The sequence below is a fragment of the Panthera uncia genome, chromosome E1, assembly GCF_023721935.1.
Source record: "Panthera uncia isolate 11264 chromosome E1, Puncia_PCG_1.0, whole genome shotgun sequence".
In the NCBI taxonomy this organism is placed as follows: Eukaryota; Metazoa; Chordata; class Mammalia; order Carnivora; family Felidae; genus Panthera; species Panthera uncia.
The window spans coordinates 24,261,761-24,283,811 of record NC_064814.1 but is presented as its reverse complement, the minus strand read 5'-3'; the positions used below and the strand labels follow the sequence as shown (position 1 = coordinate 24,283,811).

The window sequence follows — 22,051 nt, the reverse complement described above, 5'->3', positions numbered from 1 at the left end:
GACATTTATATTCCCTTTGACCAAAGGGCAGTAAGTGCCCCCAGAATCACAGGGTATCCAGTGGATGGGGATCTCGAGGGGAGAGCGACAGAAAGCACCAGAACAGGGCGGTGGCAGGAGAGGCCGTGAGCCTGGCGCGGTCTGGGAGGAAGAAGGCCGAGAACTGGTTGGTAGGGGTGGAGGACTCCCTCTGAAGATCAAGCTCCGAAGTCAAACCGACCCAAGTTCAAGTCCTTCCCGGCCACGTGACCTTGAGCAAGTTAGCTGGCTGCACCTGCTCTGTCTGCCCAGGGCGCTAGGGCACCACGTGAACAACCACCTGAAGGTGAGCAGTGCTAACTTGTGGCTTTGTGTCTCTGTTTACCACAGATGATGTGGCCCCCTATTTCAAGACGGAGCCAGTGCGAACGCAGGTGCACTTGGAGGGGAACCGCCTGGTGCTCACGTGCATGGCCGAGGGCAGCTGGCCGCTGGAATTCAAGTGGCTCCACAACAGCAGGGAGCTGACCAAGTTCTCGCTGGAGTACAGGCAAGCCTCCCCTCCCCTCCCTCCTGGCTGCCAGAGCCCCTGCTGTGCCCTGAAGGGGAACTAGGGTGGGGGGCCCGTGTGGCCATTTGGGGGACAGGGGTTCCCACACCAGTGCTACTGGGAGGCTGGGGTGGCGGAAGTCGGGGTGGAGGGGGGAAGACAGCCCTGCCCCAGGAGTATGAGGACCCTGCCTTGCTGAGCCCAATGGAGGGTGTCTAGGCAGGGGGCCAGACGGAGTGGCTCATGCAACAAGGATTGAGGTCGGGGAGCTTACTCCCAGCAGCTGGGCTGTGGTCATGCCTGTGACCAGAGCCCCTGCTCCCCAGCCCCCAGGAGAACTCTGCTATCTCCGGGGAGCACTGGGGGGGCTTGGATCCGACACACAGGTGGGGCATGTAGCAACCCGGGATCAGTAAGGGAAGGACGTCTTGTATTTGGGGGCACGGAAGTGGCCTGCCCAAGGCTTTTGGGCTTGTCCCTACTCCATGTTTGTGCCCGTGCCCTGAACTCTGGACTGGCCCTTCCCTCCCCAGGACACTGCCAAATGGGGAGAACGGAGAGGAGGGAGGGGCACAGGGTCTTAGTGAAGGGGGATTGCCACCAAAAGCATGAGCAACGGGCAGCTGGGCCCCCCAAGCCCGGCCTGGCCTCCAGCCTTTCCTCCTGGCAATCCCTCCCTCCTCCCTCCGGCATCTCCACCTGCTTTCACCGCCTCCCCACCCCTGTGGCTGGTGATTAATCCCCAGGCCTGATGTGCATAATCGGTTTTGTTGGGGAAACAAGATTGTCTTGCCCTGGGGATGTTGATACAGATCTGCCGCCAGGGACCAGAATGCAAATAACAGGACGGTACTTAATTACTGGCCGATCTGTCCTTTCCAGAGAACCGTCCTTTTCTTTGCCAAGCAGGGAGGCCAGAGTTCAGGGCGACAACCCCCCACCCTGCCCCTTCCTCATCCCTTCTGCCCCAACCCTGGACTTGATCGGCTGGTGGACGTGGCCACTTTGTCAGAGGAGGGAGCTGGAGGGTCCAGGACAGGAGGACCACATTCCCCTCCAGATGGTGAGAGGCCAAGGAAGCAGGGGGCCTTCCAGTGCTGGCCACTCTGGGCGTTGGGTCTCCAGGGAGCCCACAAGGGAGACCAGGGGTGTCCCCCTGAGCAGACTCTGTGGCGGTTTGCACCCGGGGACCCAGAGCGCTCCTGGCTGCTACCTGGTGTCCCTGGGGCAGTTTTGACACCACAGGTGTAAGTGGCCTCCCAGCCTGCCCCTGACTTCTTCTGGCAGGAGGAGGAGGGTTGGGACTGCTAGGCTGCCAGTGTGGACGGTACACAGGGACAGCTGCTAAGGATCAGCTTAAGGATCAGACTTGCCCATGGATGCAACGGGCTTCCTCTGAAAACAGCTCTTTGTCTTGGAGGCGTCCAGGTAGTGGTCAGGGCCCCAGCTATTGATGATGGTAACGATCATCGGAATCACTGCCAATGAAAAGGAATTAACTACCTGGCAGGCGTTATGTGCGCCCTGTGTGATTATCTCATTCAATCCTGCCAGCCATCTTTTGAGAACGTTCGGTTATTTTTCCCATTCGACAGATGGGCAGACTGGGGCTCAGAGACATTAAACACTTCCCCCAAGGTCAGATGGTTGAGCTGGGCTTCAAATAGAAGTCGTCCGGCTCCAGGGCTGGAAATTCTTTACATCCAGCCTCTCGCTGAGGAAGGACTGTGACCGTAGCTTCCTTATTATGCATCCCAAGCAGCCTCTACTAAGTGTGCTTTGCAGGTTCTAGAAAACAAAGCAGAGAGGGGAATGCAAATACCGTTGAGCCTTGAACAGCATGGGCTGAGCCACACGGGTCCACTAACACACGGGCGTTTTTGATAAATACAGCGCACACAGCACTGTAAATGTATTTTCTCTTTCGTACCGTGTTCGTAATAACATTTTCTTTTCTCTGGCTTACTTTCCTGGAAGACTACAGTATGTGATACATATAGCGTACAAAATAACGTGAGAATTGACGGTTAATGCTATCGGGAAGGCTTCCGGCCAACATAGGTCTTAGTAGTTCAGTTGGAGGGGCGTGGGAATCAGAAGTCACGCGTGGATTTTTGACCGCACGGGGGTCGGCTCCGTCTCTTACGTTGTCTGTGGGTGAGCTGTGTTCTGTTTCAGAGTTTTGGTTGGGTGAAAATTTCAGGGGGACGCAAACACGCGTCCGGGGGGGAAACTCATCCCCTTGCCTCCTCACCCAGGAAGGCTGGCCGTGACGGCACGGCAGCCACCGGGTGCCCGAGTACAAGTCGGTCGGGATTTTGTTCTAATCAAATATGTGCTGTGCCCATAAGAAAGGTCTCTTCTCCGGGCGCCAGGGTGGCTCAGTCGGTTGAGCATCCGACTCTTGATTTGGGCTCATGGTTTGTGAGTTCGAGTGAGCCCCGCCTCAGACTCTGCGCTGACAGCGTGGAGCCTGCTTGGGATTCTGTCTCCCTCTCTCTCTGCCCCTCCCTCCCCTCTCAAAATAAATAAATAAACTTAAAAAAAAAAAAGGAAAGGAAAAGAATTAGTTGTAGACATCATGTCACTTCACCCCTAAGTAGAATTTCCCGAGAATAAGGCATTGCCCTATAGAACCAATGTGCAATTTTCACACTCAGAAAATTTCACAGCGAGGGGCGCCTGGGTGGCTCAGTCAGTTGAGCGTCCGACTCTTGATTTGGGCTCAGGTCATGATCCCAGGGTCAAGGGATTGAGCCCCGCATCAGGCTCTGTGCTGAGCATGGTTGAGATTCTCTTTCTCTCTCCCTCTACCCCTCTACCCCCCGCCTTAAAAGAAAAATTTTAAATTTAAAAAAAAAAAAAGAATGGAAAATTTCACATTGATACCTCTGTCCCAATTATGTCCTTTGTGGCCATTTTTATTATTGTTTGATACAAGATCTCATCAAAGACCACACATGAAATGTGGTTGTAATGACTCTTTAGACTCCTGAAATCTAGAACTATCCCTCATTGTTTCTTGCTACCTTTCATGGCGTTGACATTTCTAAGAGCTCAGCCAGTTTTGCAGAATGTCCCCTAGGGTAGATCTGTCCAGTTACATCCTCCTGATTAGATTCAGGTTAAACCTTCTTGGCAAGAAAATTACCCAGATGTGAGTCCTTCGTGCTTCATACCTGAAGACACTTCCTGTCACTTTGCCCCATTATTGGTGAGGTTACGTTTGATCAGCTGGTCAAGGTGATTTGCACCAGATTTCTCCACTGTCAAGGTCTGGAGGTATCGTTTTCCCTTTGTTTTTTTGTTTGTTTTGTGTGTGTGTGTGTGTGTGTTTTAATGTTTATCTTTATTTTTGAGACCGAGAGAGACAGCATGAGCAGGGGAGAGGCAGAGAGAGAGGGAGACACAGAATCAGAAGTGGGCTCCAGGCTCTGAGCTGTCAGCACAGAGCCCAACGCAGGGCTCGAACTCGCCAACTGCAAGATCATGACCCAAGCCGAAGTCGGACGCTCAACCGACTGAGCCACCCAGGCGCCCCTTCCCTTTGAGGGATAACTCGAAACTGTGACTCTTCTCCTCCCCAGAAATCTCTCACTCGGTGGTTGAGTATCCACTGAGGAGTCTAACCTGAATCAGTTATTACCTTTGTGGTTGTGATAAGCAGATTTTCTACTTCTATCTTTCCTTTTACTTTTATTTGTCATTTTGGTGGGGGGGAGTAATCTTTTTTTTTAAATTTACATCCAAGTTAGTTGGCATATAGTGCAACAATGATTTCAGGAGTAGATTCCTTAGTGCCCCTTACCCATTTAGCCCCTCCCCCTTCCCACAACCCCTCCTGTAACCCTTAGTTTGTTCTCCATATTTATGAGTCTCTTCTGTTTTGTCCCCCTCCCTGTTTTTATATTATTTTTGTTTCCCTTCCCTTATGTTCATTTGTTTTGTCTCTTAAAGTCCTCCTATGAGTGAAGTCATATGATATTTGTCTTTCTCAGACTAATTTCACTTAGCGTAATACCCTCCAGTTCCATCCACATAGTTACAGATGGCAAGATTTCATTCTTTTTGATCGCCGAGTAATACTCCATTGTGTGTGTGTGTGTGTGTGTGTGTGTGTGTGTGTGTATATATATATATATATATATATATATACACACCACATTTTTATCCATTCATCCATCGATGGACATTTGGGCTCTTTCCATACTTTGGCTATTGCTGATAGTGCTGCTATAAACATGGGGGTGCACGCATCCCTTCGAAACAGCACACCTGTATCCCTTGGGTAAATGCCTAGTAGTGCAATTGCTGGGTCGTAGGGTAGTTCTATTTTTAGTTTTTTGAGGAACCTCCATACCGTTTTCCAGAGTGGCTGCACCAGCTTGCATGCCCAATTTGTCATTCTTTTATAAAAAGGATCTTCCCTTTCTCACCTTCCTTTAAAATAATTTAGCATCAGTAGGAACTGATGGATTATTTTTCTCATTCAGTGTGTTTCAATCTATCCCTGTCATTCTTCACTTTGATGCTCCGTAGTAACCCATAATCGGCCCGTGGAGCTTCCTCGAGCTGGATCCTGCGTCTTTTTGACATGTCGCTATTGGATTTCTAGCACTTTCTTGTTTTTTGGCTCAATAAAATATACCGGATTCACCTTTGAAATAAATGCATACTGAAAATTGCAACCCAGAGGAGTTTGGCCGGCTTATCCCCTGCTTCTCCCACCACCGCTTGCCGCTGAGAACTTCCTAGTCTCTTGCGAACCCCAGGGCTTGAGTTGGGTGATAATATCCAATTTTCAGGCAGAAAGATGGCTGAATTTACTCAGCAAGTTGAGAGAAAATAAGATTGGAAGTGCCGCCATAAATTCCACTATGTTTCCTACTCCGTCTCCAAAGGAACAACGTTGCATTCACATCCACTCTCCACCGGCCTTCATTCTCAGTGGGATCTGAAACAGAATGGCCGTGGCGTGTGTGCACGTGTGTGACACCCACACGAAGGAAAGCCTGCCGCATCCTTCTGAGGACGAATGACCGTGGGGGGCAGAATGGAAATAGCATGGACCTCAGAGTTGGGCCCCCTGAATACAGTCACCCTCCTACCACTTCCTGGCTCTGGGCCTTGGGCGGAATTAGCCACCCTGCCTCTCGGAATCGGGAGCAGTAATGCCCACTCTAGAAAGTTCCAGTAAGAATTCAGTGAGATTCTACGGGACAAGCCCAGTCCCTGCTGCAACAGGCATGAAATAAACAGCACCTGCTAGGATTATACAAAGTGTTTGTCTCAGTAGAATAGCAGGACAGATCTGGTAACAAACCAGCCGGACCTCGGGACCTTGTGTGCAAGCGAGCACATCTCCTCCTAGGTGGTCATGGGGGCTCTGTGCACCTGTCCGATGACACTGTTATGGTCCAGGACCCTCTTTAGAGCTCTTTTTGTGGTCAAGTGCTGTGAGAGCCCCTTGTTGGTGACATATGTTACCATGGTTTTTGGTAAACCATGGCTGGTTTTGAAGCCAGCCTTGAATTCCCAGTTTGAGAGTTCGGGGTACCGCTGTGGGTATAAAGCATTATCAGACTCTGAGGAAATGAGATCTCTTTTCCCATGTGGGTGGGATACTGCCTGGGAAGACCGTCCCAAAGGGTTGGGCACTGCCCCCACTGCCACCCCTCCACCAGTGGGACAGGTGCACGGCCTCTCACAGTGGCTCTTGGTGTGTGTTGGGGTGGGTGGGAGGAGGTTGAACACAATACTTACTTGGAAGTATACGCTCTAATGTGTTTGTTAGCCTCTGTACATGCGCACACGTGTGGGGGGGTGGGTAGGTAGTTGGGTGGGTGGGTGTGATTCCTTCAGGCTCTTGTTTAACCATCGTGAGTCTATGTCTGGGTGAAGCACATTGGCCTGTTAGCCTAACTTCCTGACTGGGTGGGCTGGTAGCTCATGAAGGTCAGGCCCTCTTGTGCTGCCCCTGGAGTCTCTTCCCTCAGATCACTCTCCCCTATTCCCTCCCCTCGGCACCCCTCCTCTGCCCTCTCTTCCCCGCCTTCCACCCTCCAGGGCCCTCTCCCCAAGTCGAATCAATTCTGCCTCACTTTGCATCATCCACTGAACCAGCCAGAACTGTGTGGCTGGGGACAACCCACACACACACACACACACACACACACACACACACACACACACTTAGATTCCCACGCATGGTTAACTGAACATACATCATCTCACAGCAGCACTAGGTGAGTGTTATTACCGTCATTTTGCAAAATGAGGAGACTGGAGCTCGGAGAAGTTCTGGAACTTGCCTGGGGTCATGAAGAGAGCAAGTGGCAGATCCAGGAAGGCTGTGTGACCCGTGTGGGTTCTTGTCCCACCTGTGTAGACGCACACGGGGTCCTGACGGGGCTCCTTCTGCCACGGTCCTGTCACCGTGCGCCATTCCTCTGCCCTGAGAGGGCAGGAAGCCAGGGGCCCCGCAGACCCTGAGATGAGCAGGCGTGAGGAGGTAAGACGAGTGGAGGCCGAGTCCGGACTCTGAGGCCCCGGCTGGCCCCTGGCTGGCGTGGAGAAGAGCAGGTGTGTGGAGGGGAAGCTCAGAAGAGCCAGGCAGGACACTGGCCAGCCCCAGGCTGCGTCCCCAGCCCCACGGCCAGGCTGATGTCCCTTGTGGGGGAGCTGTGGTGTCAGGGCACTGCCCGCGGGCTCAGCGGCAGAGAGAAGAAAGCCCCGTGGCTGAGGCAGAGACCCACGCATGCCGCAGCCCTCGCTATGGGCACAAAGCAGGGGACACATGGGGGGCAGCTGCAGCCTTTGAAATTCTTCAGAGAAGAGGATGAAGAGAAACTCTCCGGGCCAGCTGCTTTGTCTCTGGCTTGTCCTCTGGCCTCCCCTTAGAAGTGGGAGCAGGCGGCCGAGGCCAAGGATGCAGAGGCCAGCGGGCTCCTGGCAGGTGCTGGAGCATATACCACGTGGGTGCCCAGAACTGAGCCAACCTCTAACTAACAGCGGTTCTGAGAGATTAACGCTATTATTATCTCCACCTCCTAGTTGGGAGTCCCAGCTCAGAGAGATTCAGCAACTTACCCGAGGTCACACAGCCAGACCTGGGAAGTCAGGTTTTACCCAGGGTCTTTTGGACCCCGAGCCTGCATCCCACCCTCTGCTCCAAGCTGTCTTGCTGTGTTTGTCTCCCCCACCAACAGTGGCAGCATTGCAGGGCTCAACTTTCCGGGGATGGCCCCCGCCAGCCTCCTAAACCAGTGCAGGGGAACTAGTCACAGCTAACACAAGGAGCTTACGTGGGCCCAGCCCCGTCTCAAGGACTTCACGTGTGTTAACTCTTGATGACGAACGCTTCAAGTGACCATGTACCCCATGCCAGGCCGTGCGCCAGCCCCTTTCCCGTAGGCACCTGTTCTCAATCCCCGTGCATCAGCAGCTCCTACAGGAGAGTCGTCTTAGTAGGGAGGGACGTGGGGCTTCAAGACTGAAGTCTCTGAACCAAGATGAGAGCCAGATCCTCTCCCTCCAGGTTTGATGGAGGAACATCGGGGGATGCTACTTTGCTCAGTCGCAAGGCACGGATCTGGGACTCTCTGCCCACCTGGCACACAGCTGGTCAAGGAGGACAGTCAGGAAAGGCAGTGCCAGCCCCGCCCTTCCCACCGCCCTTGGGAAAGATTTATTCTAGCCGAGGAGCAGGACTCGTGGCTCATGTGCACCCAGACTGAGGAGGGACAGCAGGTGTAAAGGCCTAGAGAAGTTGGGGGCAGCTTGTGGAAGATATCGAACTTGAATCCGGAGGGGAAGAGGCATTGGCGGGACGGGAAGTGAACGGGTGGAGCTCCCCTGGAGTGTAGACATTGGGTGCTAAATAAGACAGGGGAGCCCTGACCCCCATAGAGTGTGCAGTGCGGGATGGAAACAGCACTCAGTAACTCTTCACGTAATGCCGGACTCCAGTTTCGACAAGCGCCATCAAGGTGAAGGACAGGTCGGAGAAGGTGTCACTGGGGACGCTGAGAATGAGCAGGGTTAGGCAGAGCTAGAAGAGGCAGAAGTGGGGCTTTGGAGACAGCCGTGTGCGCAGACAGAGGAACTGAAAGAAAGCTGGCACGGACAGGAGGTCAGGATGCTGGAGAAGCGGCCAGGGTCAGTCAAGTCGGGGCTCGCTGGTGCTCCCGGGGAGCTCTTCTCTTAGGCCAAAAGCTGTGTGGGGCCCTTGACTCGTTTTTCACAGAGAAGGGCCATGATCAGGTGTCCATTTCTAAACCCTGTAGCCAGGCACCGGGGCGGAGAGTGGACTGGAGGAGGACAGGCGAACCCCCAGGGTGGACAGGGGTGATGGGAGGCGGGTGGCCGGGCCATCTTGGAGACAGTGGGGAGCGGAGGAGCGGAGGGGTCTGACACATATCCAGGAGGCAGAACTGAGCAGACGTGATGAGGGGCTGGATGTGCGGGTGAGGGAGGAAGGCAGGTGGAGAGGCAGGGACTTGGTGGAAGAAACCCTGGAAAAGCAGGGACACCGTGGGGAGTCTCCGTGCTCCCCTTGGGTGCGTGGAGAAACACCGGGTAGCAGCATCCAGCAGGCGAGGAAGATACGCGTGCCTGGGGTGGGGAAGGAAAGCCCAAGCTGAAGATCTTGACTTAGGGATCACTGACATCAGCGTGACAGCGGACCCCGTGGGAACGGGCAGGGCGAGAGAGCAGACGTAGCGCGGAGGAAAGAGCCCCAGGGCCCCCGAAAGCAAATAAACAAAAGAGGTGGGAACCTGCCCAACGGAATGAAAGCAAGAGGCCAAGACGGAGATCAGGGTGTCACAGAACGGGGAGGGGGTTTTGAGAAGGACCGAGTGGCCGGCTGTGTGTCGACGGCTGTGGGACACTAACAACGGTCAGCTAGCTGTAGGGACATAGGGGAGCTTAGGGACAGTGAGGGGGGCTGGATGAGGAGCCAGTGAAGGGGAGGATGTGAACGTGGCGGGGGGGCGAGACTGGGCCAGCGATGCTGCCCTGCGATCAGGGAGACACGGCCGGCACAGAATGGCGGAGGAAGGATCACGACTGCCAGGAGGGACATTCTGGGCTGCGTCCTGCAGGAGGCGGGCAGTCTTTGGAGGATTTGGGTCAAGGGCGCCTCAGGCCCCTGTGTGCCCTGGTCCTGCCCCTCTTCCCAGTCTCCTCCCTCACCCACGTCCTTGGCTAATGGGCGGAATGAGTCCTCTCCTGATGGTGTCTACTGTTCAGGACCACCTGCCTTTACCTCTCCCCAGTGACCTGCACTGTCCTCACTCACTTTTGCTGCCTGAGCTTCCAAGGCTCAGTGCGAGCATCCCCCCCAGTAGGAGTCCCTGTCTTGACTGTGACTCAGTGTATGCCTTTGGGCAAATGACTTAAGCCCTGCCTCAGCTGCCCAGTCTGTTAAATGGGAATAATAACACCAGTTATTATAGGCTACCTCCCGGAGGGTCATGAGTGTCATGGAAGGTTAAGTGTATGGAAGGGTGGCTGGTCATCGATGGCTGTGTAAGTGGAAATGGCGGCCTTCCAGGCCACCAAGCGAACACCACCCACCCATGTCCACACCGCGGGGCAGGCTGTCCCCGCCTCCTTCTGTCTGGCCACACTCTCCTCCCAGTGCTTGTAGGAGGCTCCGGACCCCTCTTCCTCAACAAAGCCAGACCCTCCCCTCCCCCCCAACCCCATTGCCAGCCTCTTTGGAGATAAACTCTGATTTGGCCATGAGTTTGGACATCCTGTCTGAAAATTGAAGGCTGCCGGTGAGGAAGCTGAAGTGCAGGAATTAGTTATGATGGGCATAAATTGAATTTTAATAGAGATGTACGTGGCCTGGAGCCAGTGTACTCAGGCAGAGGGAAGGTAGTAATTAAAAGTTAACGAGTTTAGAAATGTCGTAATCCTCGGGGAGGGATGGGGGAGGTGGGCTGGGAGGAGAAAGAGGCCCCCAGCCAAGCGTGCTGTCCTTCCCCTGACCCAGAGGCCCCCCTCCCGCTCCGCCGGAGCCCGGGAAGGGAGGAGGGGTGCAGGGAGCCCAGCCAGCCCCGCGCCTGCACACACAGGGCCGGCTTTCAACGATGGGGGAGGGAGCAGGGTTAGAGGGACCCCCCAGACGATACCCTGTGCCACCCACGAGGAAGACCCTGACCAGAGCAGGGTTTCTCAGCCCGGGCACTGTTAACATTGGTGGCAGATCGCGTTTTGTCGTGGGGACTGCCGCGTGGACGGCAGCGGGGGTTAGCGGCACCCCTGGTCTCCACGCACTACATCCCAGTAGCCCCCTCCCTAAAATGTGACAGCCAGAAATGTCTCCAGCACCACCAAGTGTGCCTTAGAGGGCCACATCCACCCCGTTGAGAACCAGTGGTCGAGAGCAACGTGCCGGTGCCGCCCCCCCGCCCAGACTCTCCCAGCTGGAGCCACCAGAGCTTCCCGGGTGCGAGCAGGCGTCCAGTCCCACACCCTAGAGTCGGCGGCTGGCTTGGCATTGGGGGACATGAGGGTGGAACTGGCTGGCCACCCTCCAGCCCCTTGTGGGTGGGGGGGGGGGTCTCTCCTCCCCCCACCCGGTCCAAATCGATGGGACTTCCTGTTGCAATAGAACTGCTTTCCTTCCACGCTCCATTTGTTCCCCGGGCATGGGATGCACGGGCAGGTAGGACAGATCCATTGCACAGATGAGAATATGGAGGCTCGGAGAGACCCAAGTTCATTTACCCAGTGGGCAGAAGGGTCCGCTCCCGAGGTGTAAATAAGGAGTCCTAGTCGGCTCTAGGTGAGGAGCTTGGGCTGGAAGACAAGCTGGCATCTCAGTTACCTGGAGCGGCCATGACCCCTGTCCCCACAGGGGCCCAGGATCGCTGGGGTGGGGGCCTCCCCCTGCTTTGGGACAGCTTCTTCCTGGCCACGGGGGATTGCTGGTGAGTGACAGGAGAAGCCGGGAGAGAAGCGACAGGGAGAGAGCCCCGCAGGGTCAGGGCAGGTAGTGGGCAGCGAGGGGCACAGCTGGCTCCCTGTGCCTCAGGTTGACGCGGCAATAATTATGTCAATTAAGATGAATAAGTTCGAAATGTAAGGGGGAAAAGGGAAACAAGAAGCAAAAGTCTCAGAAACATTGGCTGTCTCAGTTTCCATAGCAACCTGTCTCCTCACATCCTCACTAATGGGTCCTGGCTTGGGGAGGAAGTGGGCCCCCCACTCCCGCCAGGGCCAGAGACTCGTGGTGGGTGTCACCTCGCTGGAACCCAGCTGAGGCCTCGGGGAGGTGGGGGCACAAGCCCGGAGCCGTGACACCATCACGCGGCCACAGAACGATGGCCCGGTTGGCATCTAGGCTGAGCCCTCCATCCTGCAGCTGGGACTCTCCGTAGCCAGGAGACGAAAGTGACTTTCCTCAGGGACCAGACCGGGTGGGAGGGTCAGAGCTGCCATTCAAACCCAGGCTCCCTGCACCAGCATCCGGGGCTGCTGGGGTCTGACCGGGCTACCCAGTTGTGCAGAGTTCTGGTCTGGTAGAGAGCAAAGACTCCAGGATCCAGGTTGATTTGGTGACGTTTTCCTCATCAGGCTGAACCCCTCAGGAGGTGGGAGGGATGCCCTGTGCTGGGGGAGGCGGTTCTGGCCTCCCCTCTCTCTGCCCTTGGATGTCTTCTGAGTTCTCCCAGTGTCCCCACGGCTTCAGAGCACCACCCTGAGGAGTCATGGCCCCGAGAGCCCTTGCAGGGGCGGGGGGGCAGGGAGGACATTCCAGGCATCATGGGTTCCCCCGAAGCTGGGGCAGGCAGAGAGAAGCTGCTGTCTTTCTTCTGCGGACATGGTAGGTAGGCACAGCTCTGGGTGTCCCACCACAGCCCACGCACGGGCCACCCGCAGGACCCATCACACGGGCGCCCATGGTGTGTGCTCACTCACCAGCGTCCCGGTGGGTCACGCCCACAGGCGGCCCGAGGAACCCACAAAGCAGTAACTACACTTCCCATTTTATAGATGCAGAAACTGACACCCAAGGGGTAAAGTTAACACATCCAGGGTTATGCTGCAAATTAGGGATGAGGCCAGGGATGTGCACCGGCTGCCAGCTTCACTGCCGGAACATTCTAGAACACACAGGTGTGTGCACACAAGCCACGCCCTCTCTTCCCCACCCTCCCCTCCTCCCACTTGGCAGTGACTGACAGATTCTCCAGAACCCGTCCCAGCAGCCCTGGGACAGGTGGCCTGGGGACCCAGACCCCCCACAGTACGGGACGGAACACGCTGGAGAAGTGCTCACTACCGCTTTAATGAAAGGCCCCCCCCAAGAAAGCTCTTCTCTGATGAGCTGAGGCTATTTATTTCTGCCACAAGGAAACTTAACATGCAAATTAGGAAGGGCTTGATCATTCATCACCTGAAATTGACACATTTGAATCTGGCCTGAATCCCTGGGAACCGGTGCACAGAGATGGGCGTAGGGTGGACATGTGCGGCCCAAGGTCTTTAGGGAGGCAGGGAGGGGTGGCGTCCATCAGAGGCACATATGTTTTTTATCTGGGATAGTCCAATGTGTGAGATGTTCATTCCTTCTCCCCACACGTCTGGACTGGAGACCCCAGCATGCCCTAAGAACGCCCCCTCCCCAGATCTTCCTGTGGGCCTCTCCCTCATTGGCTTTCAGCCAGGACACAGAAACTAATTAGATCTTGACTCAGTTATGCGCTCAGGCAGGCAAATGGTCTAGACAGGTGCCTGGGGAGTTGGTAATGACCCCTACTTCCTGGGGGCTGACTCCCCTCTCCCCACCCATACCCCTCAGAGCCCCTTTCTGGCCCATGTGTGGGATTTCTCTGTGTGGAAGGGTTCAAGCGGTCTCTGCCCTGTGTCTGTGTCCCCATCAAGAGAAGTCGCTGCAATGGCCCGCTTTTCTGCCCTCTGGCTCATAGGGTACCGAGGTGTCTGTGACTTTGAATTTCCCACTCTGGCCAAGGGAGAGACCTGCTCCCAGCCGGCTGCCCAAGTCTCCTGCCCCACAGAGCCTCCTGGGAGTGGTAGGAGGGGTGGGGGTTGGGAACAGGAGTTTCAGCTCCAACTGGCGTCTCTGGGGGCTCAGTGTCAGCAGGGAGGGGGGGGGTGGGGATCATCCAGGGCTTAGGAAATGGAGAGGCCATTCTTCCTGCAGAATGGGGGAAGGGTGACCAAAAGAGATCATCTCACCAAAGATCTTGAGCAGACCGTGGAGGTCTGCACCTGCTCCTTTACCCTTGACCCCTAGGGAACCATACAGAGCTGGGGAGCCTCTGCCCACAGGAGCATGCCCAGCCTGCTCCCGGCCCCAGCCTCCAGTCAGTTACCTATTGCTGCCCAGAAAAACGCCCCAAAACTTCCTGGCTAAACAACCATGATTTATCATTTCTCTGCTGGCCATCTGCTGGGCTGGGCTGGCCTGGGCTGGCCTGGGCTGGCCTGGGCTGGGCTGGACAGCTGTGGTACAGGCCTTTCTTCCTGTGGCTTACCATCCTTCATGGCCTAGTGGTCTTGGGGGCCTGGTGGTCTGAGAGGTGAATATAGAAGCTGCAAGGCTCTTGAGGCCTGGGCTTTGGAATGTGCCACCAGATTCTATTGGTGAAAGCAAGTCACAAGGGCAGCCTGGGATTGGAGCCATTGCAAAATATTAGGGCCGTGCTCTCGAGTCTCCCAACCTCCACTCAGATCCAGCCGGTGCCTGGCAGTCGGCACAGATTACCTTTTCCAGATGGCAGCTCACAGGCGGGTCCTCAGGGCCTCATTAACACAGTTCTGGCCTGGTTCCCCCACTAAGTTTCCCTGAAGTCACCTCCGAGGGTGACTTTGGAAAACCCAAAGGGAACGGGCAGAGATGGCAATGAGTCATGCTGGACAAAGGCCAGAAAAGTCGGGGCCGGTGGGATTGTTTGCAGAGCTAGCTGCCTGGGGTCTGAGCAGGTGTTCACGAGGATGGGGAGGAGAGGTGTCTCAGGGCCCCAGGGCTCAGGGCATCTACCACCACAGCTCCTAACATGAGATGCCATGGAGCCCCGACCTTGCCACTGCTTCCCCGACTGGCTTGCTGGGCAAGGACTTGACGGGGAAGAGTGGGCTTCGGGCGCTGGGTTTAGGGGCTGTTAGAGAGGACCGAGGGCAGTGCTCCCTCCTCGCGGGACAGATGGCTAGGTGAAAAATAATAACATTAATAACCCCCGTGGCAGCTAACTCTTAGCGAGCTGTGGCACACCTCACGTACAGCCCTGTCCTAAGTCCTTTCCAGGTCCCATCTCATGACACCCTCACAGTGTGCCCGCAGGGAGGGACTACAGCGTGATGGTTAAGAGCACAAAATCTAGAGGCAGCCTCCTGGGGCTCTGCCACCTGCTGTGTGATCTTGGGCAGATTACTTAACCTCTCTGTGCCTTGGTTTCCTCAGCTTTTTTTCATCTGCCAAATTTGGATAAAATGGATTCTGACCTCACAGAGTAGCTAATGAGGGACGAGTGCAATACCATAATACAAAGCACTTAAGATAGCGCCTGGTTTATATTATTGTTACTAATTAGTATTATCATTATCTCTGTCTTATAGACGAGGATGTGGAAGCACAGAGAGGTCAGACAACTGGCCCAAGGTCACACATACAATGACCGTCAAAAACCCTCCTCCTCCACCAGTGCCCACCAGCGCTTACAGCCTTTGCCCCCAAAGCCCCCAGCGCGGCGTTCGACCCCACTGGTTGTTTGGGTGCAGGTTTCTGATCTTGGCGGGAGGGCAGCCACGACTCTCACAGGGGGAGACGTAACCCAGAGCCAGGAGCTGGGGGAGGGCACAGGACTCAGACGCTTTCCCTGCCCGGTGCCTGAGCCTTGGGACTTGGAGAGGAGACATGCAGTGAAGCCTTGCCTCAGGTAGAACATCAGCCGTGACCTTGAAGCAGGTCCACCCGAGGAACCCAGTGGGCATCTCATCACGTGCCCCCCTCCCCGCCCTGCTGCACTACCCAGCAGCAGGCACTCAGGATGGCCGGGGAGGCCTCCTCCCAGCTTCCCTCCACCTGACCCGCCCAGGCAAGCTGCAGGGACCCCCGGGGAGACTGTGGTTCATCCTCCAGCCTTATCAACATTCATTAATCCCACAAACATCTGGCCTGGGGAAATCAGGAGCCTGGTGAAGGCCAGGGAGCAGGGCTCAGCTGGGCAGAGCCTGGCAGGGTTCACACCATCGCCCGCACTCAGTGCCCATCTAGAGCTCCCCCCTCCAAATTAGTGCTTCTAACACACGTGCGCCCCGCCTCCTCAGTGCGAATTAGCCCTTATCCCTTGTGATGGTTAAAGGGGCCCTCACAAAGTCCCTCCTGCTCAAAGACGAGCAAGTCCCTATTCACTTCTGTTCTCTGAGACTCAGAGATGCCCAGGGGCCAATGTTTAGCTCCCAGGAGCAGCACATTGTCTTGGCGGGTAGCAATGGGTACAGAATGGACTCAGAGTAGAACTGGGGAGCCATGCATTTCCAAGCAGGGTATGACGGTGGCAGAAACATCTTCGTCTAAACACAAGTGGCTGACGGGAGCACAACACCACAGACTCACGGTCTTACTGTTCTTACCGCCATGCCCGCTGCTCACACTAACCCAGTGCCTGGCACATAGTGGGCACTCCAGGCCGGGTGGAACGGTTCACGGTAACAGGAAACACATCCGGACGCGTTTCTTGAGTGGTTCCCAAGTGTCAGACGCCATGTGAAGCGCTTGGCAATCAGTTCTGTTCACGTGTAAAAACCGCCCCGCCGTGCAAAATCACGCAGTAAAAACCACAGGCTAATGGGGGAAATGGGGGCGAGGGAACGACCTTCAAAAACTTCATTAGGGACACACGAAACAAAAGAGAGCAGCCTACTGAAGGCGCTCGCACGGTCTCCCGCGCGTTCCGTGGGTGAGAAATGCGTAAATACTACAATAAATCTGACACTCGGCCTCAGAAAAGGCCAGCAGCCGGCTTGTGAAGCTTGCTGGTCCCGAGTTTTTGTGAGGTGCGGGAGGGAGCGGTGTCTGAGATGGAAAGGAAAGCTGTCAGACCAGATAGGGGCAGGTGAGCAGAGGGTGCTTTGGGGGGCGGGGCGGGGCTGTGGTTCTGTACGTTTACCCGGTGTTTCTTATGGATGAGTCACGCGTGGGCAAATGCTAAACTGCAGTGAGGCTCGGATGTTTCCCCGATGTGTCCCTGCAGCGTGGAGGAAGAAGGCTTCTGGGGGGCCCTCCCTCCCGCCCGGCCGGCAGGTCTAATTAGGAGGCCGCTTCTCTGCCATTAAAATAGACGGCCTCACTCTGTGCACCTGAGAGGCTGGGGAGTCCCAGACAGAGCGAAGAGGCTGCTTGGCCCAGCCCTCTACGATTTGGCCACAGAGCACAAGCAGTCTGGCTCCTTGAGGCCAGATTTCCATGCAGCCTGTTACTAGGTGTAAAAAAAAAAAAAAAGGCCCCTGAGGAATTTCTGCCAGATGCCAGAAGCCCAGGACAAAGGAGCCTCCTTTTCTGCGAAGGAGAAGTAGCCATGGGGGGAAATTCCAGAGCATCACTGTAAGCAGAAGACAGGCCACACTTCTTGCCTTTTTCTGTTGTTCCTTTTTCTTTTTTTTTTTTTTCCAGTAGCCACACTGGCACCCCTCAAGCCTCAGGATTCCTTCCTTCCCAGTCACCTTTTAAAAATCCACACTGAATTGTCTGCAAGTTTGAACTCCTTGAACGCAGATTTTGCCTTCTCTGTTCCTTTCTGTCTGTTCCCGGTAATAATAGTGTCCCGCCCCAGTCTTTGCAACAACGATCCCACATCTTGTTACTCTTGGCTCTTAGAGGATTCTCTCTGCGGGGCTCCTGGGGCAGGACAGGTCCGGGCAGCTCCCGGGGAGGCATTTCGCTCTGGGATGTGCCCGCTACCCAGCCAGGGCACCGGGTCAGGGGCAGGCGTGGGGCGGGGACATGTCTGGATTCAGGTGGGCCTGACTTTGAATGTCGCTTTGCTGCCCTCTAGCTGGGTGACCTCGGGTGACTTGCTCAACCTTTCTGAGCCCAGGTCCCTGGCTATGAAACGGGACAGGAGTCCCTTCTCCCTGCAGTAAACGCGGAGGTGAGCCAGATAATGTACGTCCAGTGTTTGCTGGGAACTGGATGCTCTTATTGTTGGGGGCGGGGGGGCGGTCCCTGCTTAATCTCCCCGTGGTGACAGTGTGGCCACTTCAGACCTCCCTCCCCCCGCACCTGTCTTCTTGCTCCATGTCTGTGAGAACCACCCTGCTGATGCCAGCCTTTAATGAAGTGCTTTTCCTTATTCCTCGAGAGCAGTTAATTGGCCCAGAAGGTCCCGGGGCGGACAGCACCATCCCCGGCCAACTCAAGCCAGGGCTGTCACAGTGTTACAGCCTCCAGCTCAATAATGCCACCAGCCGTCTCATTGACCACAGTTCCTGAGATCAATTCGAGCATCGAACATCGTGGCTTCTCCTGGTAGAGCAGGGAGTTTTGGGACCACACACGGGGCTCACAGGTAGCAGGAACGCCAGGACAGGGACGGGAGGCTCTGCAGAGGGTCCTCTGCTTTCTAAACGAACCATCCGTGCTTGTAGGGACACCTGGGTGGTTCCGTCGGTTGACTATCCGGCTTTGGCTCAGGTCATGATCTCAGGGTTCATGGGTTCGAGCCCTGCGTCGGGCTCTCTGCTGATGGCTCAGAGCCTACAGCCCGCTTCAGATTCTGTCTCAGGCTCTCTCTGCCCCTCCCCTGTTGTGCTCTCTCTGTCTCTAAAATAAATATTAAAAAAGTTAAAAAAACAAAACAAGAAAGTGGTTGCACAAGCCCACACGCTGTGCCTTATGCGAGCAGCCAGCCCTGCTGGAGGCGGGAGGGGAGAGACTCTTTTCCTCGCCTTTTCCGACTTCTAGAGGCCGCCTGCATCCCTTGGCTGTCGGCCCTGCACCCCTCCAGCTTCTGCTGTCCTTCTCACATCGCCCTCTCAGAAGGACCCTTGGGATCACGTCAGGCCCAGCGAGTAATCCGAGATAGATGTCCGTGGCTCGTGGTCCTTCAGTAAATCACAGCTGCCGAGTCCCTGCTGCGTGTGAGCTTGCCAGAGGTACTGTCACAAAGTGCCACAAGCCAGGGGGCTTGAAACAACAGACCTTGATTCTCTCTCAGTTCTGGACACCGGAAGTCTGAAATCAAGGTGTCCGCGGGGCCCGTCTCCCTGAAGGCTCCAGGGGAAATGCATTTCATGGCTCTCTTCTAGCTCGTGGTGTGGTTGGCGCCCCTTGGGGTTAGGATGTCAACACATCTTTTTGGGGGGACCCAATTCAACCATCATATCCTAGAAGGTGACATACTCGTGGGCTTTGGGAATTCAGATGTGGACATCTTTGGCGGGGGGCGGGGGGGGCATTATTTGGCCTTCCATGGTGCACGGGGGACATGGGACAGCATACAAGATGTGGCCTCAGGGAGACACGTGCAAGTACATAGGACATTACATTAAGTTGTGACAAATGCACCAGATTTGGGACAACCCAGAGGGTGTTCGAGAAGGCTTCCTGGAAGGGACATCCTGTTACCGAAAAACCGAGTTTGGCTGCCTGTTGCTCAAAAAGCCAATATCCAAGAGACCAGTTTTTAATTAATTTTTTTGTTTATTCATTTTTTGAGAGAGAGAGAGAGAGAGAGAGAGAAAGAGTCGAGTGGGGGGAGGGGCAGAGAGAGAGGGAGACACAGAATCCGAAGCAGGCTCCAGGCTCCAAGCTGTCAGCACAGAGCCCGATACGGGGCTTGAACTCATGAACCATGAGATCGTGACCTGAGCCTAAGTGGGACGCCCAACCAGTTGAGCCACCCAAGTGCCCGCCAAGAGACCAGTTTTGACTGAAAAGGAATATGAGCTTATTCAGGAGGCCAGCAAGTTGGATTCTTATCCAAAGTCCAACTCTAAGCTCTCTGCCTGGCCCCAGAGATTTTTAAAGGGTTTTAATCAGCTAAGGGAGTACAGCGGTCTGTGACATTTCTTGATTATGTGCAGACTCGATGATGCCAGCTACAGAGTTATCTCGGTGCTCAGAGGTTGTACAAGAAGTTCTAGATCTTTGATGCCTGGGGTGTGGGAGGGGGACTGTGCAAGAGAGCCTGGTGATGTGCACAAGTGCTCTGTTCTTTCTGCAAAGGAGGTCAGGGTCTCCAGATGCACAGAGGGAGGTCAGTAAAGTCATTGGTGTGCCCTTAAAAAAGAAAAACATTTTGCTAAAAGATTGCTGCACTAATCAGAAAGTCAAGGCGGCTTCATCAGACTGGCTGGCCCCTGTGGCCTGAAAAAGTTCTGATCCTTCGCTCCCCAAGGCCAATGGTCTGCAAATCTCAAAAGAAAGTAAATTAGCTGTGTTACAGATGAAGGACCTTAGGTCAGCAGGCAAGGAGTGTGTTGCCTTGAAGTGGGTTAACCCTTAAGACCGGCTGTTACAATCCTGGCTGGAAGCAGAGAGGAACCCTGTGGGCTGAGGGGCTGCACGTGAAGAGGCGAGGGGCGGCCCGTTTTCATCAGAAACTTCCAGAAGTTTGGGAGAGCTGGAGAGCGGGACCAGAGGGGATCTTTCCACTTCCCGGAGGCAGGGGTCTTCCTGAGCCCCCGTGCCCAGCCCGGTCCCTGCAGGCTGCGGGTGCTGCAGGCGCCTGCAGATGTAAGTCCTGGCTGCCCCCTGACTGCCACCCAGCGCTCCGGGGTTCCAGCCACCCCCGTGTGCCCGCGGGGGGGGATGCACTGAGGCAGGAAGGGATGAGTGGCCCAGCGTCCATCTCCCCCATATTCTGTAGTCAGAGTCAGGGGGCCTCTTCTGTCTATTGTGACAGCCTCCACTCTGCAGTCCTCCGGGTGGCGGGGGGCACCCACCGTACCCGAGTCCTCCACTATTCGAACATCCACATGACCGTCTCACGCCTTCCAAGGACCCTGGGGGGCAGGATGCTCACCTGGCCTGGGCCTCGCAGTCACCTCTCCTGCTCCTGCTCCTCACTCAGACCTCCTCACTCAAACCTCCCCCTGAGGCTGCCGCCTCCCTTCAAAGGGCGACCCCTCCCCCGGCCTGAGCACACGGCTCCCTTCCTTCCCCAGAGTGCCAGTAGCAGAAGCCAGTTGGGCGCGACACTCTTACCGAGGATGTGGGAGGGGAATTACAGCACAGGACAGAAAGAGCTTAAAATAGAGCATAAATCACTGTTCCTGAATTTGCCCTGACAGCCCTCGCCACGGGGTGTATCTTCCTGGCATCATCCTCCCGGGGCCAGTCGTCCTCAGGATCGTCTGCTTCCTGTGCGGGGGTAACTCTTGCCTCTGCGTGTGTGTGTGTGTGTGTGTGTGTGTGTGTGTGTGTGTGTCCCTGTCTCTCCCTGTGTCTCTGTTTCTCTCCCCACCCCACCATCTCATTCTCTTTCTCTCTCTCTCTCTTTTTCTCTCTTCCTCTCTTTCTCTCTCTCCTCCCTACTTGCCCGTGAATTCCAGATCCTTCAGGCTGTTGCCAGAGGGAAAACGCGACATGCCCAGTGAGTGCATCATACAGAACAGTTGAGCTGTGTTCCTGGTGCCTCTCATACCTGAGCCCCTTCCATAACCAAAAGCCAAAAGGCCCACTGAACAGTTTTCCTGAGCAGTCCCGCCCCCTGCCCCTCGGTCTCCCCTGATACCGGACCGGCCAGTCGGTACTCAGCACCTGCTTTCTCTGTAAGGGTGCTGCAGACCAAATTCTCTGTCCCCTCCGTCAGCCGTCTCTCTGTGTGTAAGGGGCGGACTGTAGATAGTCACAACTGCCTTCTTCAAAGCACACCCCAGAAATGAGAGACCCCAAAGTATTGGGTAAGCGTCCAGGTGAGGCTCAGCCTCTCTCTATCCTAGACTGTCCCTATGTACTAGGTACTGGCTCGCTGTGTGACCTGGGGCAGGTTACTTCATTACTCTGGGCTCGGTTTTCTCATCCTTTAACCGAGCTTCCTATTAGCACGAGCGTCCCACAGCATCACGAGCATTAGCTGCGTTGATATATGTTAAATACGTGACACTTTTTATCCTGTCGCTAATTGTGTTAATTATAAAATGGTACATCACTCTTATCTATTTCCTGGTACATGTACTTTTCCCTTTAAATCATTCTGCACAGGGTTTTGCTTTCTTTCCTGAGGAATCTGTGCAAAAGCAAACCCACGATGTCGGGCCCACGGGTAGCCCGCTGCAGTGGCCAGCGCTTGGAGCCCCAGCTGTCTCCCCACTGCAGGCAGGGGTGGGGGCGTGTGCCCGCACACACACTCTACACACACGGGCACGCACACCTGGGCCCGCTGCCTCTCCTGTCGCCCAGAAGCCCCTGGGAAGAGGAGAGGACGCCTGGGTCCCCAGGGCTCAGCCGCACTCCGCTATCCCCACAGCCTGTCCCCTCGGCCATCTGTGGTGACTCCTGCGGTCCCCGCTGACCGCCCTGTGGATGCGGAGGCCTAGCAG

General features: G+C 55.5%; 1 protein-coding gene across 1 annotated transcript in view; it reads left to right on the top strand.

Annotated features, from left to right (window-relative positions):
• SDK2 (sidekick cell adhesion molecule 2) overlaps positions 1-22,051 on the top strand; it is a 265,790-nt gene that overhangs the window by 125,139 nt on the left and 118,600 nt on the right. The window contains exon 2 of the mRNA XM_049637694.1: positions 370-529. Coding sequence (XP_049493651.1) covers positions 370-529 — 160 coding nt within the window. The remainder of the gene's footprint in view (positions 1-369; positions 530-22,051) is intronic.